The 26,416-nt window shown below is 40.0% G+C and overlaps 1 protein-coding gene across 7 annotated transcripts in view; it reads left to right on the top strand.

The window, feature by feature from the left end:
* MAP7 (microtubule associated protein 7) overlaps window positions 1-26,416 on the top strand; it is a 165,060-nt gene that overhangs the window by 105,047 nt on the left and 33,597 nt on the right. For 4 of the 7 annotated variants that reach the window (XM_029223717.1, XM_029223719.1, XM_029223721.1 and 1 more), the window contains 3 exons: window positions 6,323-6,400; window positions 21,859-22,022; window positions 22,826-22,943. In XM_029223717.1, the coding sequence (XP_029079550.1) occupies window positions 6,323-6,400; window positions 21,859-22,022; window positions 22,826-22,943 (360 nt within the window). Of the gene's footprint in view, window positions 1-926; window positions 991-6,322; window positions 6,401-21,858; window positions 22,023-22,825; window positions 22,944-26,416 lie in introns of all 7 variants that reach the window. The other 3 variants (XM_029223718.1, XM_029223715.1, XM_029223720.1) reach the window with 1 other exon arrangement.

Below are 26,416 nucleotides of genomic sequence, written 5' to 3'. Positions count from 1 at the left end.
ACCATTAGTGGCAAAGGATGTGTAGTTTCAGTGGAGTTTTAATTTGTAGGCTAAGATTTCCCCATTTAGTCAGTTTGCATTTTCATTCATTTATCCATCCATCCATCCACCCGAAGCCCAGCCACCATCTAATGTTTATTGAGTAGTTGCCCTATGACTGGGACTGTGAGAGATACTGTATGAGCAAATCAACAGGGCCCCTGTCCTCATGCAGCTCGTTCTAGTGGACTTTTGTTCCTTATACTCCAGTGAGCATCCCTGTAGAAGTAGAAGCTCTTTAGCGTGAAAATCCCATTTGTTTTACCGTGAGAATTGAACATAGCTAAATGGTTTGTACTGGTTTTCCCTTGTTCTCCCCATCAACCATTGCTTCTAATTCCTACATTCTTTACTGTGCAATTTATACTTTTATATCCCGATAACTTGTTTATTTATCTGGTGCTAGTACTGTATAGGTAGTAGGGAAATATTCAAAGACACAGTTCCTACCCTCTAGCTGACAGTATGGTGGAGTAAACCAGTATATGAATAAATCATTCTAACACAGTATTTCCATGATCAGAAGAGACATATGCAGAGTGCATAGAAATATAGAGGCCAAAAACATCTTTTCTGCTCCAACTGGCCATCTCTTTATAGAGCCATTTGATTTATGTTGCCAGAGTCAAGTTCAGTGAGAAGACGTTTCATTTCAGATTACATCTTTTAAGTATCCTTGGGTCTGCTTTCTTGTGTATACACATAGCAAAGATACATAGAAGACTCTTATTTTTAAAACCACCATGTTATCTTCCTGAGCATCTCTGAAGGTGACATAAGAGGTTCCAAGTTGGAGTTCCAGGCTTGAGTAAAACCTTTTGATTTTTTGGGATATGAGTCACAGGAATATCTGTCTAAAGCAGTTTTTGTTGATTTTCTTACTGTAGGAACTTAAAAAGAAAAGAAGCACATGCTGTTTTGGGGATATTTTGAGTATTGCCCTAACCAGATGCAAGTATCCTGACAATGAAAAAGTGTCCCTTTTTATCCAGTAAATTTTAGTTAAATTTCTTGCCCCCCTTTACTTTCTGATACTTATGCTCTAGAACATCTCTGATTTAGAAAGCATCTATTCACATTCAAATTGTTAATATTTTACATTTAAAACATGTAATGGAAGGTCCTCATGGTGTTTTATAAATATGTGCACACTATGTCTTGTGTTATCCAAGAGGGAAGGGTACTCTCAGCTGTGAATACTTGAACCAAGTCCAAAAGAGACACTTTGTAAAGTTACAAAGTCTGTTTATGACTACCGTTAACTGAGGAAGTGCGAGATGCTTCTTCAGAACTCCATCAGCTGCCTCCAAATGGTAAAAGTTTTGTTTGTTTGTTTGTTTGTTTGTTTTTTAGCAGATGTAAGCTTTTATATATAGAATTTCCTGGATAAACAACAAGGTCCTACTGTATAGCACAGGGAACTACATTCAATATCCTATGATAAACCATCATGAAAAAGAATATTAAAAAACGTGTATACATGTATAAATGAATCACCGTGCAGTACAGCAGAAATCAACACAACACTAAATCAACCACACTTCAACAAAAAATGTTGTCTGTGTATGACCTAAAATCAAGCCTTGGACTCCACTGTTCCACCCACTTTGGGAAACACCAAGCTTACATTGTTCTCCTTCTGTAACACCCTCCTCCCATCCCATCCACACTTCTTAAAGCAAGTGTGTCTCTGGCGATCCTTCTCAGTTGCCACATCCACTGTGAAACTTTTCCTGAGAACAAGCTGTGAATCTTCTTCCCATGCATTCCCTCTGTGCTTCGAGCGATTATTTCTTAGAGGACTCATTTCACCTCGTCCTTGATTGTAACCCAAATGGTAAAAGTTTGACCTGATTAGAAGAGAAAATTGCATTTTCTTCATGAACTACTGTGCACGTACCTGAGAAAATCAGAAACTCCAGTTTATTAAAAATGCCTCTTAATTCCTATCCCTCTACTATTCCCCACCACAAGTCTTTAGAAGAGCCAGTAGAACTTTCTTCTTATAAATAATAAATAAATTTCCCTCATGGAGGAAAACATGACTTGTAATCTTCCAGCCGTTTTCTGATTCTAATGACTCTGTAGATGCCATGCTGTGAAAAGGGGGGACAGGATTGAGTTAAAGATGGGATTTTAAAGCCTAACTCTGACACTTAACTGTGCCACCTTCCTTAGTCACATGCATTTATTTCCTTCAGTTTTCTCATTTGGAAAATAGGCACAATAACTCTTCGTTGAATGAGTAGCTGCTTGACTAACTCATAGGATTATTGTGAAGAATAAACTGATAATATATATGGAAGTCCTTGTAAAAAGCCCTAACAGAAGTAGTTTACTGTATAAACAGTAGTGGTTCAGATAGGAGTCAAGGTCTAGTGAGTTCTTGGAAAAAAGCCTTGTCAAAGTGAGTTGATTTTCTTGATCTTTGAGGGTCACTCTTTAGTTCCGATTTTTGCAGAATAGTCCAGGTTTACACACGTCGCCACAGACAGACTCTTATCAGCACGCCCTTTCCCTTTTAAAAGTGCCCTCATTTGGGTGGTCCCTCTACTTTGCAATCATCACAGGTAGGAGGTTGGATGCAGACTGTAGCTGTAAGCTTGCCGCCACCGAAATCCTATTTCTCTTAAAACTTCTCCATCTGAGAATAAGTAACTCAGTTCTATTCTAACAACGTTAGATCTGTTGGGAAACAATGTGAAATGTTTGTGATGTCAAATCATTTTCTATACCTTCATTCTGTTCCAGAGAAAAGTGATATGAGGGTAGAAATGAGAGGGAGACAAAAATTACAGAAAATTCACTGTTTACTTGGAATTATTCAATTGTATTTTTTCTTTCTGAAATCCTACCTTTAAAGATCATTTTTATCAGTTTTTAGTTATTAAATTTTAAAATTGTAATCGCTAGTATTTACATTTTTAAAAGTCTGTTGTCAACTACAAGATTGGTGTGAGTTTGCCCCAGTAGTGAAGGTTAATGGAGGTGTACTGGCTCTGAAAGTTAGCTAAAGCTGTTGGCGCATTTGTTTAATCATTCTCTCTTTTTTTCTTTTTTTGGCCGTGCCCTTGGCATGTGGGGTTCTTAGTTCCCTGACCAGGGATTGAACCCATGCTCCCTGCATTGGAAGCACAGAGTCTTAACCACTGGACAGCCAGGGAAGTCCCCTCATTCACTCATTTAATAAGTACTTATCGAATGCCTTCCTTCCTGTCAAGTATAGTCCTAGGCATGGGGAATAAAACAATGAACAAAACTGACCAGGCTCTGCTCTTCCCTACCTGCATTCACAGCCATCTTTCATCTGTCACAGGGTGTTTATTAACATTCTAGTATCAAAGTGGCTTTTTATTAATGTGACCAGAAGGGCGGAAACAGAATTCAAACTGAATACCTTTTTCACTCTACAGTATTTTCTATTGCCAGGTCCCCAAACCAACCGAAATTGTCTAGCATATCATAGTCAGTATGCATCTTATACTTTAGAAATGTGTTGCATTTGTTCTCAACTTCCTCAAATCTAATTCTAAATAAATACTAATTGAGATCAGTACTGAAGTGATAAAGGTGGCCAGTGGGAGTTATCCGACTCTTAAGCATTGCCCTTATTTATAGTTTTTATTGATATGTCTGCATAGAACTGTATACAGCCTGTTGTTGTATACAGTTGTTACCAGACAGGATACAGTTTGTGAAGAGTGTAATTTTCATATGAAATGATAGCACAGGTATCAGAGGTAAACTATGCCCCCTCTTGCGTTGCTCTTTTCCAACTCTGCATCTGAAAGGCAAGCAAGCATTCCATTGCGTAACTGAGTATTGCCTCATGACTGCAGGAGCATCAGTTATTGACTTAGAGTTCTCAGGGTTGGTTTGGATGGAAGGAGGTAGGTGAGGATGAGTGTGTGTGTCCCATACGTTGTTATTAAAACCTTCTTTTCAAAATTTTGTGTGAAATTTGGCAAGTACTTGAAAGTAAGCTAGAAATGTCACATACTCCATATTCCATGAACAAAATTTGACTTTATGGACTCTGCTTTACAGACTTTCTATAATGTGCCTATGTGGCTTTTATAAATAAAGTTGATTTTCAAGTTTCATAATAAAATCAAAGTTTTCATGAGGGAGTAAAACCTCATTATTTAAGGACTTCTTTTAAGCAATAAGTAATTGTTGGAAGTCTTTCTTCTAACTTCATTTTGGCTTTTGTTCTCAGATCATTTTTTCTTCAAAATACCATTTTGCTATGGCTGTCACTTCCAAAAACAAATGACAGCAAAACTCCCCTGTCTGTGATCCTTAACAAAGTGCCTGAGGGGAGTCCACGTGCCCCTCTTCTGGTGTCAGAGGAAAACCTTTTGGGACCAGAGGCCACATTGTTTTACATAAAAAATATTTGAGACCTCATAAATGATTAGTAAATCTGGGAAATAATTATCATAATGAGTATGAGCTAGTGAGGGGTTCATATTATGAATTTTTTGAAAAAGCATACCTTAAAGCAAAGGAAAAGCATAAAATATCATCGCCTGGTCCTGCCCGTGACGCGCACTGCCAGGTTTATGCAGGTCCTAAGGTGCTTTTAGACAGTTTTTATTTCCCTTAAATGTACAAATTCTGTGACGTTTAAGACGCATTTGGGATGCAAGTCCTTTAAGTCTGTTGATGAAGCTCTGCCAGTTGTCTCTAAAGTATTATTCCAGTAGGTTTCTATTTTTAATAAGAGATCTTAAAATTGTGATGCTAATTAAGTAGCAGGGAAAACAAAGCTGATTTTAAGTGTAATTATCATCACCATCATTATTATTATTACTATGCTTTTCCTTTTATTTAGTAACAGGCAGAGTGAGTGTATTCATGTGACCCTCTGCCGGAAACCCCTCGGTGGCATCTCACTCAGAGCATAATCCAGAGTCCTCACCAGGCCCCCAGGTCTCTGGCCCCATCACTTACGGATCTCACTCTGCTCCAGTGGCTCAGATCTTCATATCGTTTCTTGAACACCTTAGGTACTCGTAACCTCAGGGCCTTTACACTTGCTTTTCCTCTCTTGGAATATCTGCACGGGGAGCTCCCTTACTTCCATCAGGTTTTTACACACAAAAGCTTCCATCACAATTAGACTTCCCTTGGCACCTATCCAAAATGTCAGACCTCCCCTTTCTGCCATTTCACAATCCCCTTGGCTGCTTTGCTATCTCCTTAGCATTTATCGCAATCTAACAGTTTATATATTGCCCCTTTTCTCACTCTCTATATTTTACTTATTTATTCTATAAATTTTCCCTAAGCAAACCCCATTTGGGCAAAGATTTCTGTCTTTTTTGTTAATAGCTCTCTTTTCAGCACATACAACACTGCCTGGCGCACAGTAGATATTCAGTGTGTTCAGTAAATGAATGAATTTATTGAGATTTATCAAGTGCTAGGCACTGTGCTAACGCTGTTACAAGCATTATTTTATTTAATCCTTACAATGATGTGAGATAGATAGGTTCTATTTTATCCTCATAGGCAATAAGTGAAAAACCCATGAACCCTATATCATAGCTTAAGGCTTAGAGAGCTGGGTGAGTAATTCGGCCAAATCTCACAGCAAGTGAGTGACAGAACCGGAAGTGATCTCATGCCCATCTGACTCCAGAGCTGGGCTGTTCACATCTATCTGGTGAACATCTATTTAGTATAATAAATTCACTTAGGAGTCTATGTGTTGTTAAGGAACAGGCTTTTTGAAGCATAAAAACAATAGAGGTTCAGTAGCTTAGGAACACAAAACCTCATATATATTGTTTGATAAATACAAGCCAAAGGCACAGTTATGTTTTACACAAATTTTGGGGAGGCTGTGTGTCTTTTTATTTTACTTTATTTTTTGAGTTTTATTGAGATATAATTGACATACAGCATCAATTAAACTGTGTAAGTTTAAGGTGTACAGCATAATGACTTGACTTATATTGTGAAATGTTTATCCCAATGTGTTTAGTTAACATCCATCATCTTATACAAAAAAAAAAAAGAAATGGGTTTTTTCCTTAGAATCTAACCTCTTATGTAATATTTTTAAATAGAAGATAATACTTGGAAATTCTCAGGAAACTTAAAATAAAGTGTATCACTGAAAGTATAGTTACATGTACTAATTGTTGTCACGTTACTATACGTAAGATGTAGTAATATTTCATTCATCAAATTTACTGGACAAAAAGATATTTATCAGTGTATATCGTTTCTTAAAATCTGCCCCTCTTCTCATGTTTTTTTTTCTCTTTTTCAGACCCTCCACCAGTGCTGCGCGTTGATGACCGGCAGCGGCTGGCGAGGGAGCGGCGTGAGGAGCGGGAGAAGCAGCTAGGTATCCCCAGCCCTCGCTTGATCTTTCAAGGACACCGTTGTTGAAATGTTACTTTTTTCCCCTCGAGGATGATGGACAAACAGACATCACTCTAATAAGCATGCTTTCTAGCATGCCTTTATGAGTTTTGCAGAAACAGAATTTAGTATGTTGATATAAACATAGAACTAGGGCTTCCCTGGTGGCGCAGTGGTTGAGAGTCCGCCTGCCGATGCAGGGGACACGGGTTCGTGCCCCGGTCCGGGAAGATCCCACATGCCGTGGAGCGGCTGGGCCTGTGAGCCATGGCCACTGAGCCTGTGCGTCCGGAGCCTGTGCTCCGCAACGGGAGAGGCCACAACAGTGAGAGGCCCACGTAACGCAAAAAAAAAAAAAAAAAATACCAGGAGATTCAGCATGTGGTTCTTTTTATGTGAACAGTTATGAGACTGTGCACTGCTTGGGCACTCACTGCTTTCCATGTTAAAATAACGCTGCTGTTGAATTTATAGACTGATGCTACCAATGTGCTGCCAGGAAAAACACAAGACCTGTGCTGAGGGGTCTGATTTTTCTTTTGTTATCTAAGGCCCTTGCAAAAGGTTAGCAACTGCAGCATTTGCCACGTAATCACCTAGAGAGCTGGGTCACAGGACGAGCTTACCAGGAAGCCAAGATCCGAGCACTCAGCAGTCCTTGTCTTCCAGAACATCGAGCAAGGATGTTGGTGCCAACTCCTCCTTTAATGTCCATTTATGCAAAGTTGCTAAAACAGGATACTCTCTTTATGTGCCTTGGAAAGATGAAATGTCTAGTCAGTGTGCCTCATTGTTTCCAGAGCGTCTGGATATTTTAAAACCAGAGCTGAGTTAGGTTGCCACAGTCTTTCCAGTGGATGACCTATAACTTTTCTAAAGTTCTGCTGCATTTTGTAAAAGTTAATGTTTCAGTTGGAAAACCCAGCCGCATATCCCATCTCTGATTATTTGTATTCAAGAATCCAAATTTGTGAAATTCACTGGAAGCTGATTTTCAAAAGTCTGTTGACATTGTTTACATTCTTTGAACACAGGCCTCTTTCTCTCCCTTGCCATCACGGCCATGTGAGGTCATTTCTTTTGCTGCCAAGGTTTTTTCAACACAGATTTCAATGACTTGCTGGAAGTAAACAAGCTGCGTGTTTCTGTGTTTAGAGTTTGCACCCAGGCTTAAAGTTCCCTGCCTCTATCAGGTCTCCCTCGGGCTGGTAGGTTCTTGGAGAACAGGGCTGCCTGTGGCCCTGAGGCGGGTCCCTCTTTGCTTGGAGTGCTGTGCAGTCTGGAGATCTTTCTTCTGTGAACTGTGCCCACTGCTCCCCAGTAAAGGTCAGTTAGACAAGTGGATCAGAGCTGAGAGGGAAAGGCAGAGCTACTAAAGCAGGAAGAGATTCCAGGTGAGCATAAGTATTTACACTCTGGTTTTGGATCCATCCAAGCAAAGATAAGCACTTGTGTCCTCTCCCCTCTCCACCCCATCCCTGTTGGGTTAGGTTTCCCACTGTTAAATGTCTCCTTAGCACTGCAATGCGGATTCATATCTACCTGAGTAAAAGTAGCTCCATAGGGTCAGGAGACTACTCCTTTATAATTTAAATCCCATCATGAATTAGCTTCTACACCTTAACTCATACCTTTCCATTTGGGTTTCTTTGTCTTTCAAATCCACGTGTTATTAGTTCTTTTTGTAGAAAGTATAAATATGCTAGTCACACCAAAATCATTTCCCTTCTTATGCTATAAAGTTGTATAGCTCTGAGCCTGCAGATTCTCCCTACAAGTTGCCTAACTTTATCTGTTGTGTGGCTGGGTTTCTTCTTAATGTGTGGCCCCATTTTAATTCATATCGATGATGTAGAACATGGCTTATTAGTTTATATAGTTAAAAACTCTATTTGCTAGGTATTGTGTTAAGAGGATGAATAAAGGTTGAGGCCCAGCCCTCCAGGGCTAGCTACAGTCTAGTGGTGGGGAGGCGGGAACAGATAAACACACAGCAATTGTAATAGAGGGTGGTATTGAAGGGGTATGCACATGGGGCATCGAGAACCCCACAGAAGGACCTAACCCAGCCTGAGGATGTCAGGGGCCACCTGAACGTCCAACTAGAGGATGAAGAGGAGTCATCCAGGGAGCTAGAAGAGGTGGGGACTGTAGAGCACTGACGCAAGACAGGTGGCAAAAGGGCATCTGGTAACAGACCCAACCTGCTTATCAGATTCTTATATGGGTCAAAGTAACGTTCAGATTATTGTATTATCCTGTGGTCACAGCTTTACTTTGTTGGTGAGCTAACGTATCATAGACATGGTTTTTCTTTCTTCTTGCTCCTACCGTATTTAATACCATAGTTTTTCTTCTTTTTTTTTTTTTTTTTTTTTTTTTTTTTGACCCCACCACTCAGTTTGTGGGATCTTAATTCCCCTGACCAGGGATTGAACCCGGGCCCTCGGCAGTGAGAGGAGTCCTAACCACTGGACCGCCAGGGAATTCCCAGTTTTCCTTAATTTTGATATTATCTCTTTTGTTGTTATTGACAGTCATAATTTTAATGAAATACATTTTTATCTATCATATTTCTATTTTATTTTACTCATTTTTATTTTTTTCTGCATTATTTGCATTTTATTTTAAAATTTCTTTTAAATTTTGGCCTATTCTTTTACTGACTTAGGCTGTCAGAGTAGAAACTAATCTTCATAAATACACAAATAAACATACATGCACACGTACATTTGTAAAAGAGTCATCTAAAATCTAGCATCTAATTTAAGCTGTGCCTTAGAATACATAAGGGTAATTTCTAAAAAAATTTTAGTTCTAAAAGAAAAAGTGCAGCTGATAAACTACCCATAAATATAAACTGTGCTTTGCAGAAGCTGTGATGGGAGTAGAATAGTTTAAAAAAAAAAAAAAAAAAAGGTGGGAGGGGTGGGGAAGGGCTGTCACTTAATAGCAGGTCTTTGGGGTGTGCTTTTTGAAAACACAAAAGCAATTGATAATATCAACTATTATCAAACTCTAAAGCTTTCCAAGTTAGAAAAAAAATACATTCCAGAAATTCCAACAAAGCAAAGTTTAAAGTTATTGGCCAGTGAGATTGATTATTCACTGTTGGATGTAGGTTGAAATTAACATTGAAATCATTAAAGATTTTTTTTTTGTAATCCACATTTTTAAAAAGCAAGTTAAAAGGGAGAATAAAGGCCTTTGTTTTGGGTTGCATGTCATGTTTGTACTGTTCTGCAAACAGGGAGGATCTATTAATAACTTTCTGTAGGATAAATTTCTGAGTCATGCTTTAATGCTTTATGGTAGGATTATATCATGTGGCCTGCTCTTTCCACATTATCCTTCAATTTATCACGTAAAATCAGGCATAATTCTTCAAGTACGGGACTGTTCTGTTTGGTTGAGCATATGCACTCTGAAAGCTTGATTTTTCTGCCTTAAAAGGTTTTCCCATGAAGAAATCTCCTCAACCACTATTTCATCTGATTCTATTCAGGCCGTTCCTTCAAACTTCTCTCTCTTGACTTCTGCATCTTTTTTACCATCTCTCTTCTAAGCTTTAATTTTGGTTTCCTTCCTGGGGTAAGTGGGAGAATTGTATTTTTAATTGTACAAAAAAGGAGGGTTGTGTCATGGTTTCAACCCTCCTTTTTTGATAATGTGGGTTTCACATTTCCAACTCACTCATAAGGCAGTAGATGCTTTCCTGTCATCTGAAACTCAACCTCTATACCAGCGGTCCCCAACCTTTTTGGCACCAGGGACCAGTTTCGTAGAAGACAATTTTTCCACGGGGGCGCGGTGGTTGGTTGGTACAGGCAGTAATGCGAGCGGTGGGGAGCGGCAGGTGAAGCTTTGCTCGCCTGCCCACCCACCAGCTCCTGCTGTTCGGCCTGCTTCCTAACAGGCCTCGGACCGCTACCGGTCCATGGCCCGCAGGTCGGGGACCCCCGCTCTATACAACTACATTGCCCATCAACTTTCCCTCCAGAACACTCCTCTGAGGAATTTCTGTGTCTCGGTCAATTGCACCAGCATCCCCCTGCCCCGCCCAATTATCTTTCCACTATTTTTGATGCTTTCTCCTGCTGCTGGAGGCACTGGCATCTTTCTACCAGCCTTAACTACCGCATCTTTTACAGAATGAAACATGGTGGTCCAGAGCTGTGCACTGCCTAGTCTCCACTCGGACCTGTTGAGCCGCTTGTAGGTACCAGTGGTCAGTCTGGACTCAGCCTAGTCCTCTAGCTGGGGCTTCAGCTACCTCTAGCCTGGTTTGTAGGTGGAATTTGCCACACTCACTATCCCTGAATCCATTTAGTCACAAGACCAGCAGGCCTCTGTCTTCAAATAGGTCTCAGATCCATGCCTTTAAATTTGCTGCCTCTGCTCTCATCCTAGTTCAGACCTTAGTAAATTTAGATTTTAGTTACCCAAAACTATCTCATAGATGTACTTCATTCCTCCAGCTCGGTCACGGTTAGTTCCAGTCCTTCTTTTTGACTCCTTCCTGGTTTTTATGATCTTTCCTCTTTTGGAAACTCTCATTTTCTTACTCTATATCTTGCATAACTATCATATTTTAGCTCACATTCTAGTGCTACTTTATATGCTACTGAACTTTTTCTATTTGGACTTTATAGAACTTTCTGGTTGTATATACTTTAAGCTTTTAAAGGGTATGGCCATGGTTTTCTAATTCTTTTTATCCCAATATACAGCGCTAAATATAAAACAGACACGTAATAAATATTTGCTGATTTTCCTGATTTTACCCAAGTCTTTAATTACGTATTAATAATATTAATATTATTCATTAATAATAATAATGTTTATTGAGCACTAACTATGGGCCAAGCAGTGTTCTAAACACTTCACTCTGTATTATCACATTTAGGTGCAAATTAACACAATGGTTGTACTTTTTTTTTTTTTTTTTTTTTTTGCGGTACGCGGGCCTCTCACTGCTGCAGCCCCTCCCGCTGGGGAGCACAGGCTCCGGACGCGCAGGCTCACCGGCCATGGCTCACGGGCCCAGCCGCTCCGCGGCATGTGGGATCTTCCCGGACCGGGGCACGAACCCGTGTGCCCTGCATCGGCAGGCGGACTCTCAACCACTGCGCCACCAGGGAAGCCCGTTTATACTTTTTGTTGTGTGAGCCTGCCATAGTTGCTGATGTTAAGTTATTTTATGGACTGTCATTTATTTTATTTTAAAAGTGCATTGTGATAATTTAGCTCAAGGGAGGAACTGAATCTTAAAAAATGGGATAGTTAATGGACCCTTTCTTCTTTCTGCCATATCAACTATTTAAGCATATATATATATATATATATATATATTTTTTTTTTTTTTAATCTATTTATGGCTGTGTTGGGTCTTCATTTCTGTGCGAGGGCTTTCTCCAGCTGTGGCAAGCGGGGGCCACTCTTCATCGCGGTGCACGGGCCTCTCACTGTTGCGGCCTCTCTTGCTGCGGAGCACAGGCTCCAGACGTGCAGGCTCAGTAGGTGTGGCCCATGGGCCCAGCTGCTCCGTGCATGTGGGATCCTCCCAGACCAGGGCTCGAACCCACGTCCCCTGCATTGGCAGGTAGACTCTCAACCACTGCGCCACCAGGGAAGCCCCTAAGCATATTTTTAATATGTACAGGGTCACCAAGATCAATGTTTACATTCTTCAACAAGTGGTGATTCTGTTAAGTAGAGAGTGGTCCCTATGCTTCAGATGCGGTGGTAGATTTTCCGAAGTTTCAGAGCTGGGCACATACCCAGCTCTCACGTGAAGGAAGAGCTATTCTGCTTCCTCACGCACACGCAAGGTACATGGGTGCTGTACTCACTGTCCATTTGACACAGAACCAGAGGGTAAATGTAAGTGTTGGAGCAGATTCTGATATCTTTTTGAGAAAATTTTGTGACATTGACCATTTGTTAGCCTAGGAGTCCATTAAGAGTCTGTGGGCTTCCCTGGTGGCGCAGTGGTTGAGAGTCCGCCTGCCGATGCAGGGGACGCGGGTTCGTGCCCTGGTCCAGGAACATCCCACATGCCGCGGAGCGGCTGGGCCCGTGAGCCATGGCCGCTGAGCCTGCACGTCCGGAGCCTGCGCTCCGCAATGGGAGAGGCCACAACAGTGAGAGGCCCACGTACCACAAAAAAGTTTTAAAAAATTAAAAAAAGAGTCTGTAAGAACTTGGAATAGATCCTGGTTACTAATTTCTCTTCAAAAACACTTACAAGAATCAAAGCATGTAGAATTTATGCAATAGTATCAATTTTTGACTTTAGATAGTTTAAAGTAATACTAACTACCACCACCACCTTTTTTTACAGCTAGTTCCTGCTGTTTTAATTCACATATTCATTCACCTAATATTTGATGTGCGGTCACTATTAAGCCAGGAGCCCTGGGGCTCTTAAAGTGAAAGATCAATTTTCTAACCTCCTGGTACTTACATTGCTATGCACTCCACCTGGAATGTTTGTCCTGAGAGATGCATGTAGCTCATTCTCTCTCCTCCTTCCGATATTGTTTAAATGCCATCTCTTCAGTGAGGCCTTCCTTGGCATCTTACTCAAATTTGCAGCTCCCCCAAACTAGTCCTCTACTTTTCTCCACGTCACTGTCAGTATCTAAGCATGTATATATTTTATTTGTTTGTTGTCTGTCGGCTTTCACTGGAATATAAGCTTAATAAAAGAAAGGACTTGTGTCGTTTTTAAATTTCTATAGCCTAGTACCTAGAATAGTGCCTGGCACGTAGTCGATGTCTAACAATTGTTGGTTGAATGGTAAATGAATAGTAAATCTGTATGTCTCAATGTAAGTAGAGGTGAATGCAGCAGGTATACTGCAAATTAGTTAGACATTACCAAATTATCAGGTAATACCCACCCTTATAATAGTCCACTCAAACAAGTCTGAAATTCTTATTCTTAATCATTTTCTCAGTTAGGCGAACAAGCATACAAAGGTAATCTATAGAATAGCTGTGCCTTAAAACTGCTTGGTCTTCATATATGTTATGAAACTAATAGTCCTACGATATGTTGACAAATTCTAAGGAATATCTAGCAGATGAATAGTCTTCTGTGTTCAGGAAGATGTAAGGTTTCCCTTTTTGAAGGTGATACAGGTTAAAGTTTGAAGTATTGATGCGAATGGAGTCACATTCCCAGCTGGGGGCTTTCTGAGAGTCTATAAAATCATGGACGCTTATCAGAGAATTGTATGATTGACTCATAGCTCATGAAGAAAAAATAAACAATCAAATCTCTCATTCAATTCATTCATATTGGCTTTTATAGCTAAGTTCAAAGCTGTACAGGAGATCTATCATAATGTACTGTATTAGAAATAACAATAAGATAATATGAAAAGGATTCTGACCTTCAATTAAATTATTTTTGCATTGTTTCTCAGATAATTTCACCAGACTTCCTTGCCCTTCCAGTCACAACTTTTCTGCTTTGCTTCCCTCCCCACCCTTCTTACTCAGTGTGTGTTGTCACCTCGGGCAGCAGTATTAATAAGAGTGCAGTCAAGAGATAAATGATCATTTCAACCTGGCTTAGAATGTTCATCTCAAAAATGTTGATAGAGAGGTTAGAATTAATTAGTAAACAACCAGTGATGCCGTACTCTGATTAGCATCAGAAGTGAAACTGTCGCTGGTTTTACATTTCACATTATTATCATTGATAGACAGTCATTGGTTTTAATAAGACTATCCACACACCAAAAAAACAAAAACAAAAACAGACTTTGGGAAAGTCTTTGTAATCCAAATTTTTACTGGATAAAACTTTGACAGATCTGTGGTCAACCACGGCATCTGCTCTCCTAAAGTTGTACCTTAATGAATGAAGTGTACAAAAGCTCCCAAGGCCTCCAGGCAGGTTATGAACAACCAAAGGATCTGAGTACATGTTAGTGGGAGGAATTCGGACAGGAGCACATACCAAAGCACTGCCTCATGAGTCAGGCTCAGGACTGGAAAGAATAAATGCTTGTTGCGGGATGGATTAGATAACTCAGGGGCTGAAGCTTTGACATAAGGTGAATCATTGTGACTAAGCAGCCATTGTTTATTTCTCCCAGGTTGACTTCGCCTTTAAAGCTGACAATTAAAAGGCCTTAAAGCCTGAAAAGTAAATGGTCTTTTAAATAGACGATGCCGAAGGGCAAGAGTGACATTAGAAGATCAGGATCTTCACATTGGATGAACACCTTGTCCCGATCTAGAGGAGGAACTTTAGTCGTGGGGAGGTGTTCCAAATCCTGCCTTTTAGCGTAATGGTTCCCCGTTTTCTTCTAGAGTCAGACAGTCCAGAGTTTGCATTCCAGTTCCACCACTGACTAACTTTGAGACATCAGACAGGTTACTTCACTTCTCTGTGAATAAGTTTAATAAAATAAGTTTAGTAGCAGTGTCTACCTCACTGGCAGCTATCAGCTATGAAGGTACTGCCTGTAAATCACTTGGTGTCAGCATAAAGGACTGAGCACAGCTCACCGTGATGATGGTGATGATAAAGATGAGAATGGCAGGTCATGTGACCCCAGAGACTGACCTAGATGCCTGGGATTGGGGAAACCTAATGTTTCTGAGCTACAGGGAGACAAAGATAGAGAAGTGTTTGTGCTTCTGGTCTAGTAGGCTGGGGCTCAGTAAGACAGCCAGGGAAGAGGATGGCAACATGCTATGAGGAGGGAAAGTGGATTAGGGTCGAGGCTGTAACAAAAAGGACAACCGTTGCTCTGTGCGCTTTAGCAAAACTCCGTTTACTTTAGCTGAGGCTGAACCCTCCTTTAGGCCTAGCTCTGAAGATAAGAAGTCCTGGCACTGTATTGCTTTCCTATCTCCAAAGAAAGGGTCTAGACATTTCACAAGTATAAGCACCTCAGCTCTGTCTCAGCACCTCAGTCCCATTAGTCTACCGCTGTGTCAAGGGGAGAAGGCAAAGTAGGAAGTCCCCTCGGGCAGGAGACACAGGTGTGGTGGGTATCTGCAGGGTCATCCTTATTACCAGGCAGTTCTCCAGTGTAATATTCAAACGAGAGGAAAGTAGAAACACAGTTTAGATGACTTGTCGAGAAGGCTTTGAATTAACACTAAGGCTCAATATAAATCACTTTGCTTGGAAGTCATAATCCTTTAACTCCTTAGCTCATTTATTCATCATACTTACTTTATCATCTGCTGAACTAGACACAGTTTTACAAGGGGAAGAACTCAGTAAGAGCAGGGTAGTTACGATCTAGAGTACAGGCAGGAGTCTGAAGGAGCTATGGCAGTGACTTTGCCTCCAGAGGAAGGGCCATTTGACCCAGGACTTGAAAGATGGTTGAAGTTTGTCAGGTGGGAAGATGTGTTTTGGGCAGGAGGTAGCTTGTAAAAATGTACATGATTATACGGTCAGTCTAAGGAGTTGAACTGGGGAGCAGTGGGGAACCAACAGGTTTTCAAGCAGGACTGTGACATTGGGTTTGTTTGGGGGTGGGGGGGAAGATGTCTCTGAGAACAGTATGAAGAATGGATGTGAAGAGGAGATAGACTAAACAGGAATAAGAAGGGAATGAGGGCTTAAATACAGTAGAATCGAAAGGTTGGGAGGGGAGACACTGAATTCTGATGTAAAATGATGGAGTCAATTGTGGAAGTGTGGAGTTAGGTTGGAGCATCCATGAGGTGAAATTGAGAATGAACTCGAGGGGTTTACCTTTGTAAACCATTAGGAGGTCATGTATCTGCTATCAGAACGTAGAAGGCAGAGCAGGTTCTGGTTTGAGGTAGGGATGAATATGCAGATATGAGTAAGGTTATGTGATGGATCTGACCAGGAAATTCAAGTGGAAATTTTAGGCAGGAAGTTGTGAATACGGAGGAAATAGTGTGTAGTAACAGAAAGTACAGGCTTTGGAATCAGAGCTGACTTAAAATTTCAACTCTACCTGTTTTAGACCATGTGATCCTGGGAGAGCTATTTATCTCCTTTGGAGTTTTTTTCTTCATTTGATTTTTACTACCAGACAAAATGGGATTATTATTCCCACATTTATTACAATTTTGTTTTCATTTGCCTGATAGCTATTTGTTCATTCATTATTTTCTTTGACACTTTGTTTTAGGTTTGTTTCTTTCAAACTACGTAACTGGGTGTTTTGTGTTTTGGCCTGGTCTAAAAGTCTCAATCTTAACTAATAGGCTTAGTTTTATTCCTTTTAGCTTAGTTTCATTCCTTTTAAACTTTGTTTTTTTTCCCTTTTTATGGTAGGGGAAGGGTTGGTGGTGTAGAGGTGTAGGCGTTGGTTTGATGCAAGTACTGTTCATTCCATGATTGCCCGTATTAATTTAGAAGTTGTGCTATAATTTTCCATACTATTAGTGATTACCTTTTCATTCCCATTTCTTCATTATTAAATAAAATTAATTAGTATTTCCTACACAGATGCTCTTATTTTTCAGTCCACAGCCCCCCTTCCCAGGGTTGATTAACCAAGTTAAGCCATTTTTTTTTATTAATATTTAGCACAAAAAAAAAATCAGTGTTTTCATACCAACATAAAAATGAAATTTATTTGAATGTAAATAATCACAATAATTATTGAGATAAAGCACAAAAATTAAATTTGTAGCCCTCAAAATCAAAACAGAAAGAAACCTAATTGTAATCCCTCATATGTCCTCAAAGGTAAAAACAACTGAGTCATGGGAGTGAATTGAAAAAGATCTTGGAGAACATTTTGTACACACTCTCTAACTTAGAAGTCAGAGGGGTTAGCTAATTTTTCCAAGGTCACACAGAATTAGCGGCAGGATCAAGATCCAAACTCAGATATTATCAGTTGTCATTTTCTGACTTTTCATGATATTACTGGCTTTTCTGGTAGCCAGTGTTACCAGTAACCTATTCATATCCTTCCATATCCTAGCATGAACCTAAGCTGTGTGTGTTTCAGAGGTTCAGTGTTAACATTGCTCTATTCTCTGAGCATCATCATTTTCTTTCCCTCAGATGGTAGTGGAACACATTCTTCACCCACACTGTTGTAAGCCTGCTCAGAAGGACCAGGCTGGGCACTAGATGGTCGAATGTGACTGGGACGGGAGTTGACCCAGCCCACAAGTGCACCATCTGGTTCTCTGTCCTATCTGTGTTCTTCTGTTTAGCTGCCTTTTTTCTGTAGCGATAAGACAGGAGTTAGTATAACGATCATAAAGATTCACTCACTATAATTATCTACATGTACAGAGTCCCTACCATGTACCTGGCACTGCCTTAAGCACTTTATATGTTACCGCGAGCCCACCTGGCAGCCCTGTCAGGAAGACGGTTCGAGGAAACAAGACCACAGAAGTCACTGCTTGCTCAGTGACACATACTGGGGGGTGGCAGGAGTGGGGGGTGGACTCAGGTTCCTGTGAAGCCGGAGCTTCTACTCTATCCTATACCCTTTCATTTCAAACTCCTTTTAGTACACGAGTCACTGTGTGTTTCTAAACAGAGTTCAGATTGATGGCGAATTTCCCCTTTGTGTGGCACTGACATACTGTTACAGTGTCATTGAAGTATAATCCTGGTAGCAGCAGCTCAGGGATGGGACTGGGTTGTTAAGGTCCAGGGGTCACAGTGGGTTTTCATTTCATTTTTATGTTATGATCTCAGAGTCCAGGAGAAAATGATAACTTCACAAAAGTAAAGGTTAATGATATTCATCACAGGTCCTTTTTTGGGACATGTTATTCTTTTATAGAGCTGCCGCTATGAAATTAGTGAATGTTAATGATTTAAATACTGAATGAGTTGTATTTGTCTGTTCAGACCACCATAACAGACTACCATAGATTGCATGGCTTAAACAACAGAACTTTATTTTCTTACAGTTCTGGAGGCTGGAAAGTTCAAGATCAAGGCTATGGTAGGCTTCAATTTCTGATGAGAGCTCCTTTCCTGGCTTTCAGGTGGCCGCTCTGTTCTCACGCTCTGTTCTCACGTGGTCTCTCCTCTGAGCGTGAAGAGAGAGGGAGAGTGAGCTCTCTGGTGTCTCTTTTTATAAGGACAGTAATCCTATTGGATTAGGTCCCTACCCTTATGACCTCATTTAACCATGATTACCTCCTGAAGGCCCTATCTCCAAATACAGTCACATTGAGCATTAGGGCTTCAACATATGAATTGCAGTGGAGGGGACACAATTCAGTCCATAGCAATTGTTGATTTTTTTTCTTGCATTCAAAAGTCTCATTTCTTAATGAGAAAATACAAAACTTTGATATTTTCTATTATCCACAGGGAATATTTTAAATAACTAAACCTCTTAGAATTAGTTAACTTTCAATTCTTATTAAAATATTGAAATATTTTACATTATCCTTCAGTTTAAAAGATTGCATGATCTGTACTTGGTAATAATCCTAGCAGTCACCAGCATACTCTGCAATAATATGAAACTGCTGTTTGCTATTTCACCATTGTTTGCCTGTTCTCTGTATGGCTGTTTAAAGACGACAGTTGTTTAAAAAGGCACTGCAATAGGATCTCCACGTCCTGGTAGAAAATTAGAAGTGGAACTCGAGAGTTTGATAAAGAAATATTCTTCCTTTAAAAGACTATTTGGGATAAAACTAATTATTGTTGTAATAATGTCTAGCCCTGTTGTGATTGATAACGCAATGTTACGAGCTACCTTTAATTTTCTGAATTGGAATTATGATGATGACAAATCTAGCAATAATGGCTAATATTTACTGAATGCTTACTAAGTGCAGAGAACTATTCTAACTATGTTAGATGTAATGATTCTTTTAATCCTCACAGTAAACCCATGAGAAGGTCGTATATGTAGCCAGAATTTACCCTGACAGAAGTGAGGCATAAGGAAGTTAAATAATTTGCCTAAGACTGGACAGTTATGGGTGAATGAGTCAAGAAGTAGTTCTCAATGAATCAGGAAGTAATTAATTAGTAAGACCCTTGGTTATGTACAAGTTGTGAAAAACACTATAGTGAGTGGAAAAAAAGTGGGAGGGGGAGTCCTTTGCTACATAGAAATCAGAGTATAAGAAATGCTAAAGTTTCTGGTAGATGTCATAAGAGCAGCAATGAGCCCTGAAGAGATGAAGCTTCTGGAGAAGACCTTAAGGGCAGTGTTCCTCCATATGCCATCAGTGGATCACTTGGGACCAGAATCACCTGGGAAGTTTGTTTAAAATGAAGATTACTGGGGCCCATCCTAGAAAAAGTGGAAATGAATGAGGGTTGGAGCCCAGCAATCTGTGTTTTCATGAGGCTACTGCCTTAAAGGATGGATCTGTTTGGATAAAAAAAAAGGATAGCAACTTTCCCAGCAAGGCAACCACAGGAGCAAAGAGATGGGGGAAGTATGGTTTGTTTAGGAGGTACAGTAAGGAGAAAGGTCTCCAGGGAGATTGAAGAGGATGTTTTGGAGAGCAATGCAGAACAAGACCAAATAAAGATATTAAGGCCAAGTTTAGGTAGGACTTATTTCACTTAGCATAATATTCTCTAGGTCCATCCATGTTGTCACAAATGGCAAGATTTCATTATTTTTTATGGCTGAGTAATATTCCATGGCCTATGTATACCACATCTTCTTTGTCCATTCATCTATTGATATAGACACTTAGGTTGCTTCCATATCTTGGCTATTGTGAATAATGCTGTCTATCTGTTACTTTTAATATGTGTTCTCAGAGTATTTTTTAATTTATTCAATCATTCAGTAAATATTTATTGAGCACATACTATGTGCTTTTCCTCTGAGTAAACTTTTAACTTGGGCCTGAGAATTTCTTTAAAACCATGGGCTTTTAACATGGGAAGGAAGGAACCTTGAAGATCAATTTCTTCATGTTTTAGGCAAGAGTAAACTGAAATCCAAATGAAATTGTTCAGGTCTCCCTATGTGTTAGCAGCAGAGCTGCTGGGAAAACCCAGATCTCTGTGTACCACCCTGAGTGATGTCAGAGGACAAACTTACTGTGGGTTTGTCCTCATGCTTTTCCTTCCATGAAAGTCAAGCCAGTTCAGATCCATTTCAGTAGATTTGTCTCCTGAAATGAATAGCTCTGGAAAGATTTAATGGTAGCAGAAATACAGAATCTCTAATATCAAAGATTTAGAGGAAGCAAAATGTTCTGAATTTATTGTTTTCCCCTTAAAAAGTAACATTTTAATTGATATACCACCATAGTGTCCTCCAGGTTTATGCTTGATATCTTGTTTGGACACTTTTGCCAACAATGTTAATAACTCACATTAAAAATGTGTTTAGCTGTCACGGCTGAAGGAAGCATCATATTTTTTAAAGTTTTGTGGGATTTATTTTTCCCTGAAATGAGGAAGGAGCATATATATGTAAAGAAGAAAGGAAGCATTCCATCATTGAACCATATTTTTTGAGTTGTATATTTTCATTCGGCTTTTTTTTTAAGTCTTACCTAAATAGATTATGAACTCTTCAGACACAAGGTCGGCTGTTTATTTGATCCCTGACATCCTTTTACTGACTCAGTGTGATATGCCTGTGAGGCATATCTTTCATCAACTATCAATCTTTGGGATTTTCTCCCAAATCCTTTTAACACTTACAGAACCAATGCTATGTTGAAACAAATGAAGTCACACACTTTTTTCTTCGTAAATTTTTTAAATTTTATTTAATTAATTTATTTTTGGCTGCATTGGGTCTTCGTTGCTGCGTGCGGGCTTTCTCTAGTTGCAGTGAGTGGGGGCTACTCTTCATTGCGGTGCGTGTGCTTCTCATTGCAGTGGCTTCTCTTGTTGCGGAGCACAGGCTCTAGGCGCACAGGCTTCAGTAGTTGCAGCACGTGGGCTCAGTAGTCGTGGCTCATGGGCTCCAGAGTGCAGGCTCAGTAATTGTGGCACGCGGGCTTAGTTGCTCCGTGGCATGTGGGATCTTCCCAGGCCAGGGCTCGAACCCGTGTCCCCTGCATTGGCAGGCGGATTCTTAACCACTGCACCACCAGGGAAGCCCAAGGCACACACTTCTGATCTGGAGGATATCACATGTTTTAATGAGAGAGAGACAGATGGTACTATGGGTTTGAGGGCATCACATCGCTATCAGCATTGAGATGTGATGCATGCATGTGATGCATGCACTCTTCTGCAGTAATAATATACCAAACTAGAGGGCTGTTCCACTTCCCAAAGAGTAGAATTCAGTGCATCTTCTTTGGCCTCATTGTTTGCATATTACGTTACGCTAAAAATTTAACAGTAATATTTTTTTCCTGAAAATTTGAGAAAAGCAAAGGCCATGGTTGGTTAATTAAAACCAAAGACCCCATCCATGTTTGTTAAATGTGGGCCGTTTCTACAGCCCTAACTGTTAAGTTTTTAAACCTGCCTGTGTTTGGTTTCCCTCATTTTTCTTCCTGAAGCTGCAAGAGAAATAATCTGGTTAGAGAGAGAAGAGCGAGCCAGGCAGCACTATGAAAAGCACCTGGAGGAGCGGAAGAAGAAGTTAGAAGAGCAGAGGCTGAAAGAGGAACGTAGGAGGGCTGCTGTGGAGGAGAAGCGAAGGCAGAGGCTCGAGGAGGACAAGGTGAGATGCTGCTCTGGGGGAAACGTGGGAGGCTCGTCTGTTTAAGAAACACAGCACGTTTACTGTGAAGTTTCCCGTTAAGGTGCTGGGATGCACACCAAGAATGTCTCAGAGGCAGCAGATTTACAGAGTCATAGTTTCTAGGGAGGTTGTGGTGTGGAAATCAGGTAGAGAATGGTATGATTGTCACTGTTGCCCCAGGAACTTTAAAAGCTCATTTCTCTGGTCTAGACCTATAACTTATTTATGTTTACTTCATCTATACTGAAGTCTTAAGACTACTCCCAGTAATTGGATTTCTGTAGGGCTTTACCATTTACAAACGTTTTCTCATAGATTGTCTCATTTAACTCTTACTCAATCCTTGAGTAAGTGTTGTCAGTTTTTGTGAAAATGGACATTTCGACTCAGAATAGGTAAGTTACAGAAAGTCGTACAATCCATTAAGTTGTGGGGTTAGGATTACCCACATCCGTAGATTCCAGATGCTGTTTTTAAAATACAGTACCACATGTGTTTAAGCTAAGACCTGCACTACCAGGCTTATGTGAGTTGATGGAAGCATCACACTCCCAGTACTAATAGTAATCGTCATTTATTTAAGTACCTGCTGTATGCCAAGCGTTTTATCAACTGGAACCTAATAATTTCAGTAACCCCCCACCCAGGTTGATATTACTCTCACCTTAAGGTGTAGGACTTAGGAAGTTTAAGTAGTACCTCTCTCTCCACTCTGCCTTAAGTTGAAGACTCCTCAGGCATCCAGGTGGAATCTAATCATCAGCTCCTCTCTTCCCTTTAAGGAACGCCATGAAGCCGTTGTACGACGTACAATGGAAAGGAGCCAGAAGCCAAAACAGAAGCATAACCGGTGGTCATGGGGAGGTGCTCTCCACGGGAGCCCCAGTATCCACAGCGCAGGTAAACAGACAGTAACCGCTTTCAAAAATCACTGTTTTTTTCTGGACAGTACAAGTCACAGTTGCTTTTTTATTCTGTGTTTGCAAAACAAAAATCCTGCGGAAATAATTAAGTTACACTTAAACGATGCTTCTACTGTTTGAGGATAAGAGGGTGATGGAGGTAAGAAGATAAGGTTCCCTCCCTCCACACAGGCTGATTTTCTCGTCCTTTACAAAATTCTTTAAAGAATTGGAAATCTATGCAATGTTTCTAAACAACTACTTTCAACTCTACATTATTTTAAGTAATTCATTTGCATAGTGGTTTCAGGATTATGGAATAGGTTAACCAGTTTCGTCTTTTTCTCTGGAAGAACCATAGCAATATTGACAATCAGAATCAATACTATGAGCTTATGTATTCTGACCCTAAAGTATATGCAACACTAAGGCTCTTCAAGAGAAAATACAGATTTCTGAAGCTAGAAATAGTAGATGTCCAAGCAAATGGATGTTCCCTTGTTCTTGAATTGACATAAAATCGTACTGAGATTTGGATTTAGTGAAAGGCTTTATTTTTGTACTGTAAATTCAATACACCTTGAATTTTATATAGTGTGTCAGTTCTTTTTCATTTGTGTGAGTCTAATAAGCTTTTTTTTTTTTTTTTTTAATTTACTTTGAAAAATCATTGTCTTACATTCTGTCCCCAGGTGGTTTTGTTGAGTCATCATTCACCTTTCTCGATTTAGCAGGACTGGACCACCACTTCACAACTTTTGGTGGTACTAGAAAACCTGGTACAGACATCCTTGTGATTTGCTGATTGCCTGACCTGTAGCTAGCACCTCAGACCTAGGGCCAGTTCATCAATAGCTGAACCATCACCACCTTAGTCATAATGCATGCTTAATATCCTGTTGCATAGACCTAGATCTGGGACGTGGCACAGTGTTTCTCAAGTGTTGATAGTATGACTCAGGTGACTTAAAGGTATTGAAATAAAGTAATTACATGTACTATGTTTACTTTCTTTTTAAATGATCCTTTTGGATAAAACCTTAAAAAAATGTTTTTTCACTAATACATCACCAGGGCTCAAAGTACATCCAGTGTGGCTTTATCCACCCAACCGCCCCATCAGTACAGCTGTTGCCACTTTCAGTTTTAATCTGAATAACTATGGATTTTCGTTTGCTTTATTCTCTTTCATTCCTAACATTCAGTGTGTCTTCTATAACCCCTTCATTTAAAAAGATCTGAAAGCATGTTGCCACAACTTTGCAGTGAACCAAATTTGAAAGCATGTTTTTTTCCCTTGGCTCTTCATGACCCAGTGGTATTTGCTGTGGGGCACATATCAAATCTGTGGTCATAAGGATCATTTACATGTGATATTTCATTCTAGGGATAATTTTGCATATTTGTTCCATGCAAAAAAGCTGTCATGGTATGTACTTTAAAACCTTACTTATTTTTCTTTTACCTGGCTTCCTGTTTTACATGTGCACGTTACACATGTAAACCTGTTACAGATTTTCAGACATTTTTGAGGGGAACTCAAGTTACTTAGCTTTACTTCTCGCTTCCACACTCAGTTCAATATATAACCTTTGTTATTGCCACTCAGAGCAACAGAAACCAGCGTTGTATTTGTGAGCCGTTGGATAAAATCCTTTTTTATAAGGTTTGTGAATTAGAGAAAATTGCTCTTATACTGGAACAGAGTAGTTTGAAAATAATGGGAATTTGCCAAAATTCTCAAAGGTCAGAATGATGCGCTGAGATCTTGAGAGCAGTGACTAGGTCTTGATCACTTTGAGTACCCCTTACTTCACCACAAGGCCTAACTTGTGTGTGGTAGGTACAATGAACAAATCCTAGAAGTTGAATTTAATCCAGATTAAATCAGTGTGTTGTCTCACTGCTCCCACATCAGCTCGCACTGCTTTGTAAAACTTTATACGTTTTAAACCGATTCTTCATGAATCCTTTTGTGGATCTGTGTTTTGTTCAGAGAGGAAAAGAAAAAGATTAAAAATTCTTACATGTTAAGTAATATAATAAATACATATTATATCTCCATAATTTTAATGATGCATGTTAGGCCTGCATGTAGACACAATCTCCCCCCAACATATAAAGCAATATCAGAAAAGATATTGCTGTAAGATCTCCTAGAAATGACTTTCATTTTCCTTCCTTGTGCCCTTGAACCTCACATTTTATCATTAAGATGTTCCTTTTGACATTTTACCCTAAATCTTTTCTTTGTTAGGATTGCCCTAAGAGCCCATCAGTTAAGTGTAAATTTGAGTCACAGAAATGATGTTTGGTTATTTTCCTTTTAATAATTAAATTGCTTCATGTAAGTCAAGGATACTTCAATAAATAAAAAAAATTTTAATTTAATTGCTTCAACCGTAAAGATGAGTCCCTGTAGAAGACAGGAATGTCTGATGTTGGTGGAAGACTTGCTTATCTCCTGCACACTGTAAATAATGGCCCAAAATGGTTATTCTGTGGGGGAAATTTTAACATTTTTACCACCAGGGTTAGTTAGACCAGTGGGAACGGGGTTTGAAGGCCTCTCTCACGAGGAGTATTTTGGTTTGTTTTCAGTTTTAGAAGAAGCTAACCATAGAAAATAAAATAAAATATGACAAAACCCCTTTAACTTTGGCTATCATAGGCCAGAAAAACTCCCTGCATCCTACGTAAATATAATGATGAGATGTTTAGACTTTTCCTTATACACAGTTTTATTCAGGGAACGTGATTTACGCTAGTGAGTGTGGTTATAGCTTAGTTCCACTGTACGGAGAACAAACTATCAGAGCTGATTTTTGCCTTTTATACAGCTATTATTTCTCTTCTGCCTTGAACTTTAAGAATTACCCTAAAGTTATCCAACTGCAATAAGAATATTATTAATAAACTTAAAGAGAAAGAATTCTGATTTTCTTTGCATTGCTGCCAGTTTTGTTAGGCAGGTTTGTGGGCTGATTCTACATCTGTAAACCACACTAAACTCTGTGTTATGGGCACAGAGGAGTGGTTATTAGTGTACTTTAAAAAAAGAACTGCTCTGGGGGCCATTCTTACCACACCTAAAGGGTTTCTTTTTCTTTCTTTTTAATCTGTTTTTCTATAATGAACTTTAATGCCCTGGGTAAAATGACTCTACAAGCAAAGGTATCAGCAGACGCACAGAACCTGGTGTTCTTTTTATTCTAGTGTTTGCATTCTAGCTTACCAGCACTATTACTACCCCATTGTTCACACTTTGGGAAATCATGAAGGCGTTCACTTTTTTTTTTTTTTGCGATACGCGGGCCTCTCACTGCTGTGGCCTCTCCCGTTGCGGAGCACAGGCTCCGGACGCGCAGGCTCAGCGGCCATGGCTCACGGGCCCAGCCTCTCCGCGGCACGTGGGATCTTCCCGGACCGGGACGCGAACCCGTGTCCCCTGCATCGGCAGGCGGACTCTCA

The sequence above is a fragment of the Monodon monoceros genome, unplaced genomic scaffold (assembly GCF_005190385.1).
Source record: "Monodon monoceros isolate NGI ecotype Baffin Bay Population unplaced genomic scaffold, NGI_Narwhal_1 Super_Scaffold_15, whole genome shotgun sequence".
NCBI classification, from domain to species: Eukaryota; Metazoa; Chordata; class Mammalia; order Artiodactyla; family Monodontidae; genus Monodon; species Monodon monoceros.
Note: the sequence above shows the minus strand (reverse complement) of the source record. Positions and strands in the feature narration are given on the sequence as shown.